We start from the raw sequence: 16,513 nt of genomic DNA, 5'->3' as shown, positions 1-16,513 counted from the left end.
CTCGCCACACACACATAAACGTTTTCACACTTTAAGCCCTTCACATGCTTTGCCTCAGTGTTGAATATTAGCTTTGGCTGTACAGTATGCAAGATGGCTGGCAGAGAGCTGTGGCCTGACCAGCCGGTTGGCTGCAACATATAGGACATTAGGTTGTTTGAAGTGCTAGCCCAGAGCACAGGCATGGGGCCTAGCCAGAGATGGAGAAGCAATAAAACAAAGACGGGGGAAGCTAAGCATCCTCGACCACGTCGATCATCCCCGGGGGACGGCGGCAAGTTTGTTTCGAGAGCCACGCAAAGTTTGCATTTTTTTTAAAATGTTGTTTTCAAGCGCTTTTTAGAGACCACGAGAGCGAGGCTGCACACTCTGCTCCGCTCTCTTATGCTCAGCGCTCCTCTTCAGATTTGAAGGAGTGCAGCTGACGCGTCCCCCTACGTGCTGCTTCACTCCTTGGCTGTTTTCCATCTTGTCATTGTCTTTTCATCAAACGCCACTTAAGGAAAATAGGTAACGTCTCATTCGCTGCTAAGTAAAAAATACAATTACACGGCTCTCAGAAACACATCCACGAGCCTCTTCCAACACCTCCAATTTGCTTCCTATACTCTGCATACGTACGTGGGCATAATAACCTCCATTAAACTGAGAGTGGAAAGAGTTTGGTTGTAATGTTTGGACCAGGTTCAGTTGCTATCTGTGTGACCACATTAATCAAATGTACAATTTGTTCTTTACTCAACTAATTAGCTGGAGGTGAACACAAATGGCTTTGTTGGAACAGGCCTGTGGAACTTGCAGAGGGCAGAAAGGTCAAACTTTGATTTCATTTGGCTTCTAAATGAGGCCTCCAGCCACTTGTGATTGATACTGTTTGCGCACCCATGCTTTAGCTTTTTATGAAACATTAGCATTAGTGTGTTATTATTTAAAGCCGCTCTCTCAGCCTCCCTCCCTCCTTATCAGGGGGCGTAGTTCAGAGCACACAGTCTCTCTCCTGTGTCATCCTCCCTCCCTTAATTCCACCCGTTTCCTCTCCCCAGTGTACACCTCTGTCACCATGATTGATAGATGCTCATTCCTAGTAAATGAACATTTCCCCCCTCATAAATTGCTGTTTCATGTGACTAGATTAGCAATGCCTTTTAAAAGGTCAGGTAATTTAAAATCATCTCTTCAAGTCTTCCTTCCTTTGGCACAAAAAAATAGCTTCCAGTTCTAGAGCTTTGTTTGACTTTGCACCGTCACTTCATTTAAATCCACTAATTTACAAGTCAGCCGTCAGCTTGATGTACTCTCTGCTCACACCGACCTGTCTGTTATGTTACTCTGAGCAGTTTTTAAGAACATTTACAGAACTCTGCAGAGATTTTGAGCCACTTCTCATTTTATATTTTGTTTGCAAAATGGCATGGAATATTTGGTATCACTGCGCTTATTCTTCAGCATAGCTCAAACTCTCTTAGAGTTCTTCAAGTAGTCTTCAGGAATAGTTCTGTGGGATTGTTGAAGGACATTCAAAGCTCTTCTTTGGATGATGGCTGCCACACTGCATCAGTAATGTTGAGGTCTGGGTTCTGGGGTGGCCAATAGATGATGCTCCATTGTGTGTTTTCCTGTTTGAGCATGATTTTACAGCATCATCAGTGTGTTTGGGATCTTTTTCATGCCTAAACACAAAGCTGTTGCCAATCAAATGCTTTCCATATGCTATTGGACGGTGGATCAAAATCTGATTGTTCTTTGTCGTGCTCATAATTTCATTAGTTTTGACAAAAGCCCCAACACCACTGGCTGAAACGCAGGCCCAAACCATGACAGATCCTCCACTGTGTTTTACACATTACTGTAAACCAGCGGTCCCCGCCCCCCAGGCCACGGCCCGGTACCGGTCCGTGAGTCGTTTGGTACCAGGGCGCAAGAGTTGAGGCTCAGGTGTGAAATTTATGGTTTTCAGGGTTTTTATCGCTAACTCGGTTTCCCTGGGTCTTTTCCCGTGTTGTAGTTGCGTGTCTTATTTTGAAAGAAATATTTACGCGTTAATAGCAACCAGAGAGCATTAAGGGGCGGAGAGGAGGATGTTACTCTCAATGTTGTTGGCGCATTTCAGGAGGACGCTGCTATTAAAGTTATTAGACAGTCAATTCGCGTTTATTATATTTACAAAATAACATGGTTTTTGTTTTCTCGTATCATTTTATTCTGTTGTATTTATCCGCGACACCTTAAAGGCCAGTTTGTGAAAATATTGTCTGACATTAAACCGCTCCGTGGCGCAAAAAAGGTTGGGGACTGCTGCTGTAAACAGTGTTGTACCTCTCTCCTGAGCTCGTATTGATGATGATTTGAACCAACAATTTCTAATTTCGACTCATCACTCCATCAGACCTGTTTCCACTGATTTTCAGTCCAGTTCTTGTGTAATTTGGCATACCTCAGTCTTTTCTCTCTGCTTCCTTTCCTTAAGAATGACTTTGTGACAGCCATTCTGAATCTTTTCTCATTTCTTAAGGACATGACTTTCAGCTACTGCTCATCTGCCGTAGATGGGTTTTTTATGCCTGCCGCTTCTTCTTTTGTCCTCCACTTGTCAAGTTTCTACAAATTTTTTTGGGGGACGCTCTGCACACGATGCTGAGATATGCCAAGTTTTTAGCTAATAGCTCTTCAGGAATCACCTTGTTGGTACAAAAATACTATTTTATGCCTGTCAAACTGTGTTATCTTTGGTATTTTTCAGAGATTCAGCTAAAGAAATGGGAACAAATTGTGCTTTTGTGACAGGCTGGTAGTAACAAAGTGCCTAAAGATAAAATTTAAAATGGGTTCTTTGCTAAGTTCGCTGTTATGTGTACACAAAAACATTCCTGTGAAAGTGGTCAGGTACAAGGCCTGGACTGAAAATAAGTGAAAAAGCTGCCAATGTCTAAAGAAACCCTGAACTGTTGCTCAAAGCAAAAGAAGCTCAGGCTCGAGACTTTTGCACAGCACTGTAGATAACAGCTGCGTTACAGGGAGGTATTCTTAATTAATTGTAGTCGTTTAAGACACGAGTTGTGAGAACTAATGTTGATGAAATGGTTTTAAAAGACCATGAATGATGAAAATCCTTGCAGTTAAACCTGCCTGTAAAAACTTCAGTGAACTGTTGCTTGTTTTTAGTCCAATCGCTTCCATCTTTCACAGATAAGCCTCATTAATTAAAGGTCATATTTATTTCAAATGAAATATAGTGTGCTGATCATTCCTTATTATTCATAACTTAGTGTTCAGGCTTAAATGAATCACTTTGGTATTGGAAATCATAGTGAAAATTCATTAATTCCATTGTTGAACATCTTTTTGTTAAGCTAAATATGCAAGGTCAGTCAGCAGGGTTCAAACACACTTTGAAGGATTTGTGTGTCTCCTGACCATGAGCTTGTATAATGAGACTGGAGCTCATCTGCTGCAGAACCGCCTGACGCATCAACTCCTATTGGAGCCGCATTGTCTCTCATGTGATTGTCAAGAGCCTCGCTTCATTTGTTCGCATAGCAAGACTAATCAAGGACATTAGTCCCGGTGTCATGTAATTCGTCATTGATTGTCTTATTGGCCCTCAGTGCAGTACTGGCTTACACCATTACTCCTCGTGTACAACAGCCCTACCTTGTGTTACTCTCGGATCGAAAACAACTCGACGCAACGTGTCAGGATTCATTTCCATGTTTTATTTAAAGCCTCCTCGAGTATCAGCAGCACTTTGAGCAGGATTGAACTTTTTGTTTCTGCTGCAGAGCTTTTCCTGCCTGACAGAATCCGCGGCTCCAGCGGTGTCAGAGAGGTGAGAGACATGGCTGTGTTCAGTCAGACAGCTCAGAGCTCATTAAAGAGACCGGGCCCCAATATTTGGTGTGTGTGCTGTCTGTAGCTGATCCGCTGGTGGCTCAGCTGATTCACATTTCATTATTTGATGGCCCGCGTTTTGACAGTCTCCTGCCTGTGTCTGTCAAGGTAGAATTAAATGTTAACCAAGGCCCAGACTGGAAGAAACATGAGTGCAAACAAATCGAGCTGAGAGCAGCCAGGTAGGCGAACGAAATCGACGTGAGGAAGGAGAGAAAGAAGGAGCCGGTGGTGCAGTGTTTCTGAGGCCCTGGGGCTCCATGCACCGTTAGGTCTAAGGCGACATCAAATATACATGGAAACGGCTTAAGCATTTATCATTCATCCTTACAGATAGTACAGTGCCTGTTTAAAGTCTCCCATCTCTCTATGGCTCAGCCCCTCCCATTGCCGCTTTTTTAACCAGCTTCCTCACAGCTGCTTGTTTCTCAAACAATACGGTATCTGTTAAATAAGAGTAGGAGCCTCAATCTGCCTAGTAGCTGGAAGGGGAGCTGCATTCTTTCTTTAGCTCTCTCTAAAACCCTTAATCTCTTGATAAAAGCACTGGATGTAAAGAGGCAAAGTAAAGTACAGTATGCAGGATCTCCATTCACTGGCTTGAATCTTTTGTTTGGCCTTTGGCACGATGGGAAAATCCCTTCATCAGCACTGCTATACAAGCATACTATTGGCTTGTTGACTGATGTTGTGCGTGTGAGCTGTAGGTGATGGACTCGGTCTATTGTGCCTGTGCTTTGGCTGAATGGTGATAGACCAGTGTATGTTCTTGAGCTCTTAAACGGGAGCTGATCTCTCATCACAGATTCTACCTCCAGCTGCTCATTTCAGCACTGCTGCTGAAGTTTATATTTAAAAAAGGAAGCCAGTGCAGAAGTGCTTTAAAGCTGCATTTTTCTCTAATGACCAGCAGAGGGTGACTCCTCTAGTTAAGTCCAGTTCTGTGGAAATCTATGGAGAAACTGCCTCGACACCCTTAGTCTGTGATGTCAGTAAACATGGTGTCAGTCAGTAGTTTTCTGTCTTATTGAATCATAGGGCGTCAGCGCATTTGAGTTTTAATTTTCTCAACTTTGATATTCGACCAGTGAAATCGCATTTTACTGGAAAGGAAGGAACACTTCCCAAAAGGAAGCTCAGTTGACTTCTTTCTGCAGCATTTCCCTTAGAAATCCTGGGTAGATAAGTGCTGTTGCAAACAGGCATCCGTCCATCATTCCATGACAGGGTCCTCCAGACATCCTTCTACCCAGCAACACACTCCATTTCCTCCTGAGGGATTCCAAGATGTTCCGGGGGTAGACAAGATATATTATCTCCCAATCAGGTTCTGGGGCTACCCCGAGGGTGTCCTTATACACCGGGGATCCTCCGAAAGGAGGTGCCCAGTTGACTTCCTAATCAGATGCCACCTTGAGCAGCAGCTTTACTCCAACATCCTCACCTGTTCTCTAAGGATGAGCCCAGCTTCTTGAGAGCAAACTCATTTGCCAGCTTCTATTCATGACCTTTCTCTTGCAGTCATTCTCCTATGGTCATGAGATCTGGGTGAAGTTGGAATATAGATATATGGCTAATATGAAAGCTCCACCTTTTGGCCAACTCTTTTTACCATGAGCAGTTCACTGTTTTACCTTCCCATCACTCATTAAAAGATCCCAAGATCCTTAAACTCTCTCACATGGAGAATCCTATCTCCACCAGTCCAGAGGAGGCACCGAGAGTCGCAGGTGCTGACTGTTATCTTGACAGGTTTGCACTCTGCTGCAAACCAGTGCAGGCTGAAGGTCGATGAATCCAACAGAACTACATCAGATGCTTTCTGAGGCAGCCCGTTCTCACTCCCGAGGCGTAATATAATGACGATTTGTCAAGTCCCGCAGCATTCCTGAGGAACGCCGGGTTCTTATAACTATGCGCCGGGTTATGGATTAAATCCAGTAGAATGACGGTCCCGCTGTAACACACGTTCCAGCCATGTGTTCCAGCCCTAACCCTAACCTTATTGCTAACCTTAACCAGCATTTTAATGACGTTAGATAGTGTTTTCCAATGCAATTTAAGTAAAACGAAAGTACATGTGTAGATTCACTCCAAACGGTTTTCATGTTTCCTCATTTTTCTGATCTCGTATCTAGTGATGTGTTGGGTTCAATGCAATGAACATTAATGGAATCATAATTTTTATGTAAGTATATTGGGTGTCTTATGGTGTTCAACTGTAAAAGTTAAAGCCAAGGATAACGGTACAGGTGATGGGCTCAGTCGGCTCTGTCAATTGTGAAGTCGTGTCACAGCCTTAAACTTTGGCTGAATAGTGAATGCTGAAGCGAAAGGACAAAAGAGGGAGCTGATCTCTCATCACAGATTCCACATCCAGCTGCTCGTCTCAGCACTGCTGCTGGTGGGCACAACAGAGCGCGTTGTTGCGCAGGCCCCCCAACTGCCAGTTCTGCACCTGAATCTCAAGCCTGCAAACCTCCATCCTTGAGAGAAATTACTATGTTGTCAATTAACAAAAAACCTGTGCGGAGCGAAGTGTAATAACACTTTAACCAAAGCTAATCAGCATGCAAAGAGCACCGTTTCTCAAAGGTGCTTTTCTGCAGAACGCCAGACGGCTGAGAATTCACAATATACTTTTGTGATGCCCAACACAGGCCGAAATGAAAAGGCTTGTGTATCCTTAGCAACCATATTCTTTGACGATTGCTCTTGTGCTGCATGTTAAACAATGTAAATGGCCAAATTTTTATTTATTTTTTTCCTCTCGAGTGGGTTATTCTCAAGTCATCTCCTAGGGAAAAATGCCGCTGATTTCCATATTTTAACTGCAATATGTAGTTTTCTCTCCGAGGCTCACCAAGTGTTGCTTACTCACCGAAAGCATATTGAAATAGACTGTGTGTTTCTGTGTGTTCATGCATGTGTGTGTTTCTTTCAGCATGCTTTTTTTTTTTTTTTTTGCTCAGTGTTCTTTCTTCAGGATTTTTTTCCTTCTCTTTTTTTTTTTTAATAGGATATTGCTGTTATCACACGCTTTCCTCTCTGTTGCCATAATGACAAATTATAGTGTTGCAAGGGGAAGAATACATTATCCTTTTCCATTCACAAGCCGGACACATATTATATGGAAATTGCAGGGGGGTTGGCAGTGGTTCATTTGCCATAGTAGGTTCTTGAATTTTGATTACAAGAACTGGTTGAGGACGACCAAAGCACTGCATGGCCTTTACTCGCTCATGGCTAATTCCTCCTGGCAATCAGTTGTAGAATTTGCTGTTCTGAAGCCCTGGCTAAGGCCAATTATGCTTTATTCCATAAACTGACAGGAAAAAAGAAAACTACCTCACAGCTCTCTAGAGAGCTCAAGGTGACATCTTTAAAATATTTCATATGCCTAAACAACTCTCCAAAGAATTTAAATTAAATTGAAAGGCAACCTAAGCCTCGCATTTAGGAGGCTGGAAATCCTTTCAAAACATCTGAATGCACAACACCTTTTCTCTTCTCTTTTTTCAACATTAGAGGGGACATTCTTCAACGTGAAACCCTTTCATGGTTTTCGAATTACTGATTATCAGCGCCAAAGTGGAGGTTAAACGCAACACAGATGGTTAATGTGTCCCTGCAACATGTGAGAAACATTTTCACTTGTGCTCCTGTGGTTTATCTTTGCAGCCGTGGTCATGGGTCTGCAGCAGTAGGACAGCAGCTTTTTGCAGAAAACACAAATCCACAGCAGATAGTCGAGTAGTTGTCTAAAACCCTAAGGCGCCATGTTATCAGCTGTGAGTTCACTGTCTGGACAATAGAAATAATTAAATTTTCACATTTATTGGGGGGATAATGTACATTATCTACTCATGATACAGCTCCTAAGTATTTAAGACACTGCCGTATTTTCTGTTGTTTGGCTCTGTACTGAAGCACACTGGATTTTTAAATAACATGGTCTGAGGTAAAACAAGAATCCTACAGATGCTTAGAAAGCCTTCAAAGATATTACATTGCTGAATTGCTTAAGTTAAAAAAGCACGAGCCAATCAATGAATACCTCTTCCATCTTTATTACGCAAATCCTAACAGCAGAACCAAAACACTCATTTTGTTTTGTGGTCGGGACCTTCAGAGCAAATGCAGTCTCTGCTAGCAAGCATGCAAATTCAATGAAAATTAGCTATTAAATCCAGATTTTGCATCACTGGCAGAAACCAATACCTATTAAAATGTAAAAGGTATGTTGTTTGCATGCAGCTCTAGCAAAGTAAACCTTATCAGCAAGCTTGTACCATTTGGGACGTGTTGTTTTAATGTTTAACAAGAGCCTGACACAAGGCGATGAGACCTATCAAACTATCAAATAAACCATCAAGAAACTGATGTGTTTCTGCTTCCATGTTTGTTATTCTAAAGCTGGTCTTGAGATTTCATACTATCATAATTTTAAAAGGTCTTCTGCCTTATCTTAAGCAGTAGGAACCATGTAAAAGGGCTGAATTGTAGCTTGATGTTGATGATTCTTTGTGTCCATCTTGGGCAAACAGGCTAGGAGAATATAATTTTTTTATGAAGTTCTTGTTTTTTGAAGACCCAGCAGTGAGAATTTGAAAAGCTGTTATCCTGTTAATGGTGTGTTTAGACCTGCAGCATAGTAAAGTTTTCTATTCAAAGGCACAAATCGACTTGGGGCAAAAGGAGCCGAATATGCATCCGTGCAAGTTCAATATATTTCACCTTTAGTGTTGTGATAGCATATCAGATGAGATTCTCCTGTAGATTGTGGATTTTACTGAGACCACCCACTATCAGCAAGCTTATTGTCGCCCTTTAAAGGAAGCTGAAGGTGTATATTCAACTTTGAGAAAAACAAAATAGAGGACTTGAAGAAAAGTAAGGGAAACTGTAGGATTTCCTTAGAAGTTCTGGAAATATCCTCCTGTGAACCGATTCCAAGTATTGATTGTACTTTGGAAGGAAGTAATTCTTCCATTGGCTGTTAGGGGCTAATAATAGCGGATTTCAAAATGGTCCAGAAACCCATGAGATGAAACTTCACTTCACATTTGTTCTGATGCGCCATAAGACTAGTCAGACATCAAGAAAGACCTTAAGAACTGCAGTAGATTTTCACCAGATACCTGCAGTTCTTTCCAGTGTCATATTTATAGCTAAAAGTGTTTCTATATTAACTCTTATTTCCAACATGCAGGTGTACAAATGGCTGAATAAAAGAATAATCTAAACCTTTTACTGTATCTCCTTTAACCTTCAGCTCAAGTTTATCATGAGAAAGCATTTAGAATTGATGTTGTGCAATGTGGTCTCTGGAAATGGAAAGAGTGAAATGCATTAAATTAATGGGTTTTTGCTTCCCTTTTTTCCCCTTAAACATATTTCATCTTCAAACTCTTTGTCTGCTCATTGCATTAGTAATCTAATGCTTCTATCAACAATTCAGGTTTTACATTGGAGAGGCTGTTAGTTATTAAACAGGCAATTCAGTTTGGCCTTAAAATGAACCTGTGACCTCTTTCTGTTCTGTTTGTTCAGATGCTATTTTACTTGGCGCAGTGGTTGTCCTAACAGTTGGCATAATCTGGCCTAGATGACCTGGTAGACCAGGTATGATTAAACTCAACACACTAGCAAAAAAGAGGTTTATTAAAACTTCATACACCTGGGCCTTGAAATGTAGGAAGTCTTTCACTTGTAGATTGAAAAATGGAAAAAGAAAGCATGGTCTTACATGAAAGGAAAACCATAACCCTTGACTCTTACATTGAGGGGATCTAGTTGCTGTGGAAGGTCGTGGTTTGGATCCACTTGTCCCCTTTACAGGGAGTGCAGAATTATTAGGCAAGTTGTATTTTTGAGGAATAATTTTATTATTGAACAACAACCATGTTCTCAATGAACCCAAAAAACTCATTAATATCAAAGCTGAATGTTTTTGGAAGTAGTTTTTAGTTTGTTTGTAGTTTTAGCTATTTTAGGGGGATATCTGTGTGTGCAGGTGACTATTACTGTGCATAATTATTAGGCAACTTAACAAAAAACAAATATATACCCATTTCAATTATTTATTTTTACCAGTGACACCAATATAACATCTCCACATTCACAAATATACATTTCTGACATTCAAAAACAAAACAAAAACAAATCAGCGACCAATATAGCCACCTTTCTTTGCAAGGACACTCAAAAGCCTGCCATCCATGGATTCTGTCAGTGTTTTGATCTGTTCACCATCAACATTGCGTGCAGCAGCAACCACAGCCTCCCAGACACTGTTCAGAGAGGTGTACTGTTTTCCCTCCTTGTAAATCTCACATTTGATGATGGACCACAGGTTCTCAATGGGGTTCAGATCAGGTGAACAAGGAGGCCATGTCATTAGTTTTTCTTCTTTTATACCCTTTCTTGCCAGCCACGCTGTGGAGTACTTGGACGCGTGTGATGGAGCATTGTCCTGCATGAAAATCATGTTTTTCTTGAAGGATGCAGACTTCTTCCTGTACCACTGCTTGAAGAAGGTGTCTTCCAGAAACTGGCAGTAGGACTGGGAGCTGAGCTTGACTCCATCCTCAACCCGAAAAGGCCCCACAAGCTCATCTTTGATGATACCAGCCCAAACCAGTACTCCACCTCCACCTTGCTGGCGTCTGAGTCGGACTGGAGCTCTCTGCCCTTTACCAATCCAGCCACGGGCCCATCCATCTGGCCCATCAAGACTCACTCTCATTTCATCAGTCCATAAAACCTTAGAAAAACCAGTCTTGAGATATTTCTTGGCCCAGTCTTGACGTTTCAGCTTGTGTGTCTTGTTCAGTGGTGGTCGTCTTTCAGCCTTTCTTACCTTGGCCATGTCTCTGAGTATTGCACACCTTGTGCTTTTGGGCACTCCAGTGATGTTGCAGCTCTGAAATATGGCCAAACTGGTGGCAAGTGGCATCTTGGCAGCTGCACGCTTGACTTTTCTCAGTTCATGGGCAGTTATTTTGCGCCTTGGTTTTTCCACACGCTTCTTGCGACCCTGTTGACTATTTTGAATGAAACGCCTGATTGTTCGATGATCACGCTTCAGAAGCTTTGCAATTTTGAGACTGCTGCATCCCTCTGCAAGATATCTCACTATTTTTGACTTTTCTGAGCCTGTCAAGTCCTTCTTTTGACCCATTTTGCCAAAGGAAAGGAAGTTGCCTAATAATTATGCACACCTGATATAGGGTGTTGATGTCATTAGACCACACCCCTTCTCATTACAGAGATGCACATCACCTAATTTGCTTAATTGGTAGTAGGCTTTCGAGCCTATACAGCTTGGAGTAAGACAACATGCATGAAGAGGATGATGTGGACAAAATACTCATTTGCCTAATAATTCTGCACTCCCTGTAGAGACAAGAGCAATACAGCTCAATACTAAGTTATCCTGAGTGCTCTCCAGATGACAAAGCACGTATATCCTGGGATGGGATGCCTTTTATTCATGAGGTACTGGCAGAAAAAAAAAAATAAAAGTTGGACACAGCTTCCATAATATCTCCCACTGCTTATAGACTCTGCATTCTGAAACAGCATGTTGTTTTGGGGTTTGGGGGCTAGCTTGTTCATTCATTACAGGTAAGTTCTCGCTTCTGGCCAACATATTTTTGGGGGGGTTTGGAGCCAGTAAAATGGTTTTAATTAAAGCTTAAAAATGCAGAGCCTGAGGTTACTGGTTACTGGTAGTTATGTTCATTTATTCTGCCTGTTAGACTAACTTGGTTTTGTAGCCAGTCTGACTGCTTTGTTTTTGTTACTTCATGTTGGCTTCAGTCCTAGAGATTGGTGGTTGGGAATAAAGGTTCACTGAATGGTTCGAGGATTGTGAAAGTGATCTAAATCAAATGCTGCGACCTTCATAAGTCACACATCCATTCTGTCCAGTTTAACACTTATGGATGAGTTTGGACTGTTGTTTCTTTTCATCCCGAGGCATAATATACCTAGCTTGACAGATTCTACCAAAGTCTTCCTGTTATGCACAAGGTGTCCTCTGGCATCAAGTGGTAATGGCTCCATTTCCAAGACCTGCAAATTCCACATTAGGAGATTGGAGGGATGGTGCTAAGCTGTGATTGGTGACAAGCCCAAACCTAGCCTAGCGTCAAGATTTGGAAAATCAGTGCCACATTAAAGGAAAAAAAACTCTCTGCAGTTTGTCATCCATTTGTATGAATCCAAATTTATGAAAAATGATAACCTGATACTTGCAAAGTTCGTAGAATTGTACAAAACACACAGAGGACCTTATTTTAATGTCCTATAAGTACAGACCATTGTGGCTCCTCTGTTTTCCCTCACAGGCTATCTTTAAAACGTTTGAGGGAAAAGGTATTGGAAGCCCAATTTGCCTGAGTTTGCATGGTCATGACCAGTGACTGGAAAAACTGCACAGTCAAATGTGTGTCTCAGCGAGTAGACACAAACCACCGGGCAGCTGTCATGCATGCTGTTTTAAATTGAAGTTTGCAGTGGGCAGGCACAGTAATGTAAACACTTAATGGAAAATTACCTGAGCAGTGAATATTAAAATTACAAACGGTGCTGCTTGCCATGAAAACTGAGGGAAGTTGCTTCTTTAAAGACGACACTGGTGCACCAAATCTGGTGTTTTCAATATTTTTAAACGAGTCACTGCTCTGTTATGTGCTTAAATCATTTTAACTGAAGGGAAAATGTATTAACAATAAGTAAAATAATCTCTCCTAAGTATGCCAATATGATCTCATTCCAGTTTGTCCAATGTGAGTTGTTGTTAGTACTCTGAGAAGAAGTTAATTACCTTTCTTGAGCAGACAAAATAAACTGTCAGCTGCCACTTTCTGGAATTGTAACAGGCATTTTTTTCTGTCACCTTTGAAAAATCTACTCAAATGTCTGAAACATGAAGAGAAAAAGCTTAAGTAGCTTAAAAAAAAAGAATGCACTTCTTTTGTTCATTAGCAGTTGACATTTTGATGCTAGACTCACTAGCTTGACATTGGCCTCTCTTCTTTTAAATTACTTTATTCTCATCTTGATTCTTTGATTCTTATTTTGAATTGTTCCTACAGCTCTTGTGAAATTCCAACCAACACAAAGAAATGTTTTTGATTGTTTTTTTTTTTTTAAAGTAACTGATGTTTCAGTTGTTTTTCCCGCAACTTTTTCATCTTCCACAACCATCCAAAGCTCCAAGATTGCAAATATGAAGGAATTTTAATCGATTTTGACTGTCTTTTGTGTCATTTTCAGCACTGGGTGGAAAAAAATGAACTGGGTATCTGAGGCAAGCAAAACTAGTTGCTTCTACTTGTGTGATTTCTGTAACATTATTTATACAGTTATCTTCGTAATACTTACACAACCTTTGCTACAAAGTTCCTATCCACCATTGCCTGCTGTATTCTTGGGTTGTGTGATCTGCAAAACAAGCCCAAATCTTCACCCCTCCACCACCGTGCCTGACAGTTGGTATTATGTGTTTGTGCTGACATGTTGTGTTTGGGTTTCTCCAAGTACAGCCAAATACCTCAACTTTGGTCTCATCTGTCCAAAGATTGTTGCAGAAATCTTGTGGTTTGTTCATGCTGCCATGTTCTCTTTAGACAGAAGGTCCATTCCTTGAAATGCTCTATGACAGTGGTCCCCAACCTTTTTTGCGCCACGGACTGGTTGTGTCCGACAATATTTTCACGGCCCGGCCTTTAAGGTGTCGCGGATAAATACAACAAAATAAAACCAGTGCCAAAAAAGATTTATTCATAAGACATGGGAAAAGTCCCAGGGAAACAGAGTTAACGATAAAAATAATAATAAAAAAAATAACAATAAAAACTGATAAAACCACTGAAAACCATTAATTTCACACCCGAGGCGCAACTCTCGCGGCCCAGTACCAAAGGTCTCCAGTCCGTGGCCTGGGGGTTGGGGACCACTGCTCAATGAGGCCTTTACTGCAGCCACCTTGAGTTGCTTCATTGAGTTGCACTGGCAGCTCTTTGGACCTCATATTGAGAGTTCATCGAAGTTCATCACTTAGAATTAACTCCAGATCTCTAATCTACTTTGTTTGTCATGAAATAACAAGGGAACAGGCCTCACCTGGCCACAAAAGTGCTTCTCAGTTACTTTAGAGCCTTTGACACCATAGGACTATGTACAACGGCTGTAATTCCTAAACAGTTAAAGCAGTGTTTTTGTTAAAGCCCTTGAGTTAAAGCTGAGAGTCTGCGCTTGAATGACAGCTCAATTGTTTCCTTTATAATCCACTGTGGTGGTGCATAAAGGCAAAATTGCAAAAAAGAAAAAAAGTGTCTTTGTCTAAAAACTTCCGAGCCTGAATCTAAGTGGAACCTCTTACAAATGATATTTTTAATCTCAAAGGTGTTTCTTTCCCTTAAAGGTTAAAAAGTTTAAATTAAAAAAAGGTGTAAACACTTAGTCATTGCAAACTTGATGCAGCAGAATACTTAATAAAATATTCCTTTGTGTATCTGTCACTCGGGCCAGATATATCCGTAATCCCGTATTTGCTGCCGTTAGCCTTTTAAGCACATTCTCCCGAGTACGCCGCCCCCACATTTCACAGCTCTTAATGAAAATATGTGACACAGAAATGTGGAAATCTTGAAACAGAAACCAATTTGCGTCTTGGTGGAGACTTTCACAGAAAGCGGTTCAGAGTGTGTCTCTCTGATTGACACGAGTCCTGAGCACTTCAGTTGTTGTGGTTCCCACTTCCTGAGCCTGGGCTCCCTGTGTGTTTCACCACATTTGGAGACGACTTGAGCCAAGTTGGCAGCAAGCAGAAAACTCAAATCGAGGCCTCAGAACTTCTCTTTAGAAACTAATGGCTGATGTAGCCAAAGCTGCAGTTTGCTGGTTGAACGCCAAGTAGTAGCAGCTTTAAAAGAGGTTTCTAAACGAGCTGTTTAATATGAAAGTTTTCAAATAGACACAATTTCAAAACGTTAACAGTTTCTTTTGTCTGCTGCTTATATACCTTTAAGCTTGTATCTGTTTTTGTTTGATATTTTTCTTCCTGCTGTCACACTACGCCATCTTATTACAGATCTCATTTTCGAAATGTTCGCTTGTAATTATGTTATCAGATCTCACAGTCATTGTGCTGAAACCAAACAAGGCCTGTCTAATTCCTTGTTACTTCATCATTATTAATGAAATAACAACATGAGGGCAATTTAATTTCAATACTGCCTGCAACATTTTCGCTCATTTGACCTAAGTGACAGCATGACACATGCTATGAAAACCATAGTCAGTGCAATTTGGGAACTAAATTGCTGTCCTCACCCAGTTGGAAACTGACCTTGTCTCCTCACACCTCTGCTTCTGTGTTTCTCTCTCTTTATCTGTTCTCCTTGGTCGACTCCTGTGTTTCCCGCTCTGCCTCTCCCTGTACCAGATAACTTCCCACAGATGGCTCATCAGAAGCGCTTCATCGAGCGGAAATACAGGCAGGAGCTGAAGGAGATGAGACGAGAGCGGGAGCGGCAGGAGAAGGAAACCGAAGACTCGGAAGAGTACAGGAAGTGACAGCGCCTTCTTTGGGACAGCCAATCAGGACCCGGGTCCACATTAGGGAGTCTTCTCTGCAGATGTTGCAGCTGTTCAGGCAAGAGCTAGCAAAACGGAGGTGCCACTAGTTGATCGTGAAGATGTAGTAAGGAAGATAGATGGATTTTAGGTAGGGATCAAGTGGGTCGAAGTGACCGTTAGCACAAATATTTGGGGGGAAACTAGCTTTGTGGCCAGTATTTTCAAAGTAAAAGTAGGACAAAGGGCAAAGGGAATTAGAAATGAAGCCTCATGCGTTCATGTTTTATCCTGTTTATCACTCCGGCTCTGTCAAAGGTGGCTTTATGTTGTCTTATGTGTATGTTAAATATAGAGTGGAACCTTTTTAAAAACAAAGCCACAGCACGACCTCACCGTGTTACTGGCACATGGCAAAAAAACCCCATTTTTTTAAATGGAGTAAGAACTGTTAAATAAACCATCAGAGCATCTATTGTAAATAAAGTTTCTGATTCTGGTCCAAAAAGTGAGATTTTCTTATTTATTTTTTGTATTAATTGTAATCCCCTCCCACTCTGATCTCTAAACCTCTAAAACAGGATGAGTCCGTAATACTCCCTCACTACAGTGTCACCATCTGTCTCACATCTGCCACTCATCCTCTAATAATCAAAATGTGATTTTCCCCCCCCCCTCCTCTACTCTCTTTTTAACCTCTCTCTAAATCCGATTGGCTGTCTAACAGATCTTAATTATAGATTGTCTAATTAACAATTTCCTCAGCTCAGTAGCCTCTGGATCCAGCTATTTAGCAAAAGCCGTCATATTAATAACTATCTGACGTCTAGAATCGGGTCTTTTATACTGAGATTTATTGTAGATAATAAATACGTACCTGTGAGGATGGTAGCTGTCTAGCATACTAGCCTGTGGCTGCTGTCACATTTCAGATAAAAGTTAAATTTTTCTTCATAACTAGAGGGAAGAAAGTGAAAGTGGTCCACTAGAGCTGCCACACAGCTGTCTGTCAAACAATGTTATTCTGAAAGAGAAA

The 16,513-nt window shown here is 41.4% G+C and overlaps 1 protein-coding gene across 3 annotated transcripts in view; it reads left to right on the top strand.

Annotated features, from left to right (window-relative positions):
* The window catches only part of drosha (drosha ribonuclease III), a 139,998-nt gene extending 124,009 nt beyond the window's left edge, over positions 1–15,989 (top strand). For all 3 annotated transcript variants that reach the window (XM_084939788.1, XM_084939786.1, XM_084939787.1), the window contains one exon: positions 15,347–15,989. In XM_084939788.1, the coding sequence (XP_084795914.1) occupies positions 15,347–15,477 (131 nt within the window). In that variant the 3' untranslated portion in view covers positions 15,478–15,989. The remainder of the gene's footprint in view (positions 1–15,346) is intronic.
* Positions 15,990–16,513: the final 524 nt, after the last annotated feature.

The sequence above is a fragment of the Perissodus microlepis genome, chromosome 9 (genome assembly GCF_051167445.1).
Source record: "Perissodus microlepis isolate ML-2025 ecotype Zambia chromosome 9, ASM5116744v1, whole genome shotgun sequence".
Taxonomy (NCBI): domain Eukaryota; kingdom Metazoa; phylum Chordata; class Actinopteri; order Cichliformes; family Cichlidae; genus Perissodus; species Perissodus microlepis.
This window is presented reverse-complemented; position numbering and strand designations above follow the sequence as displayed.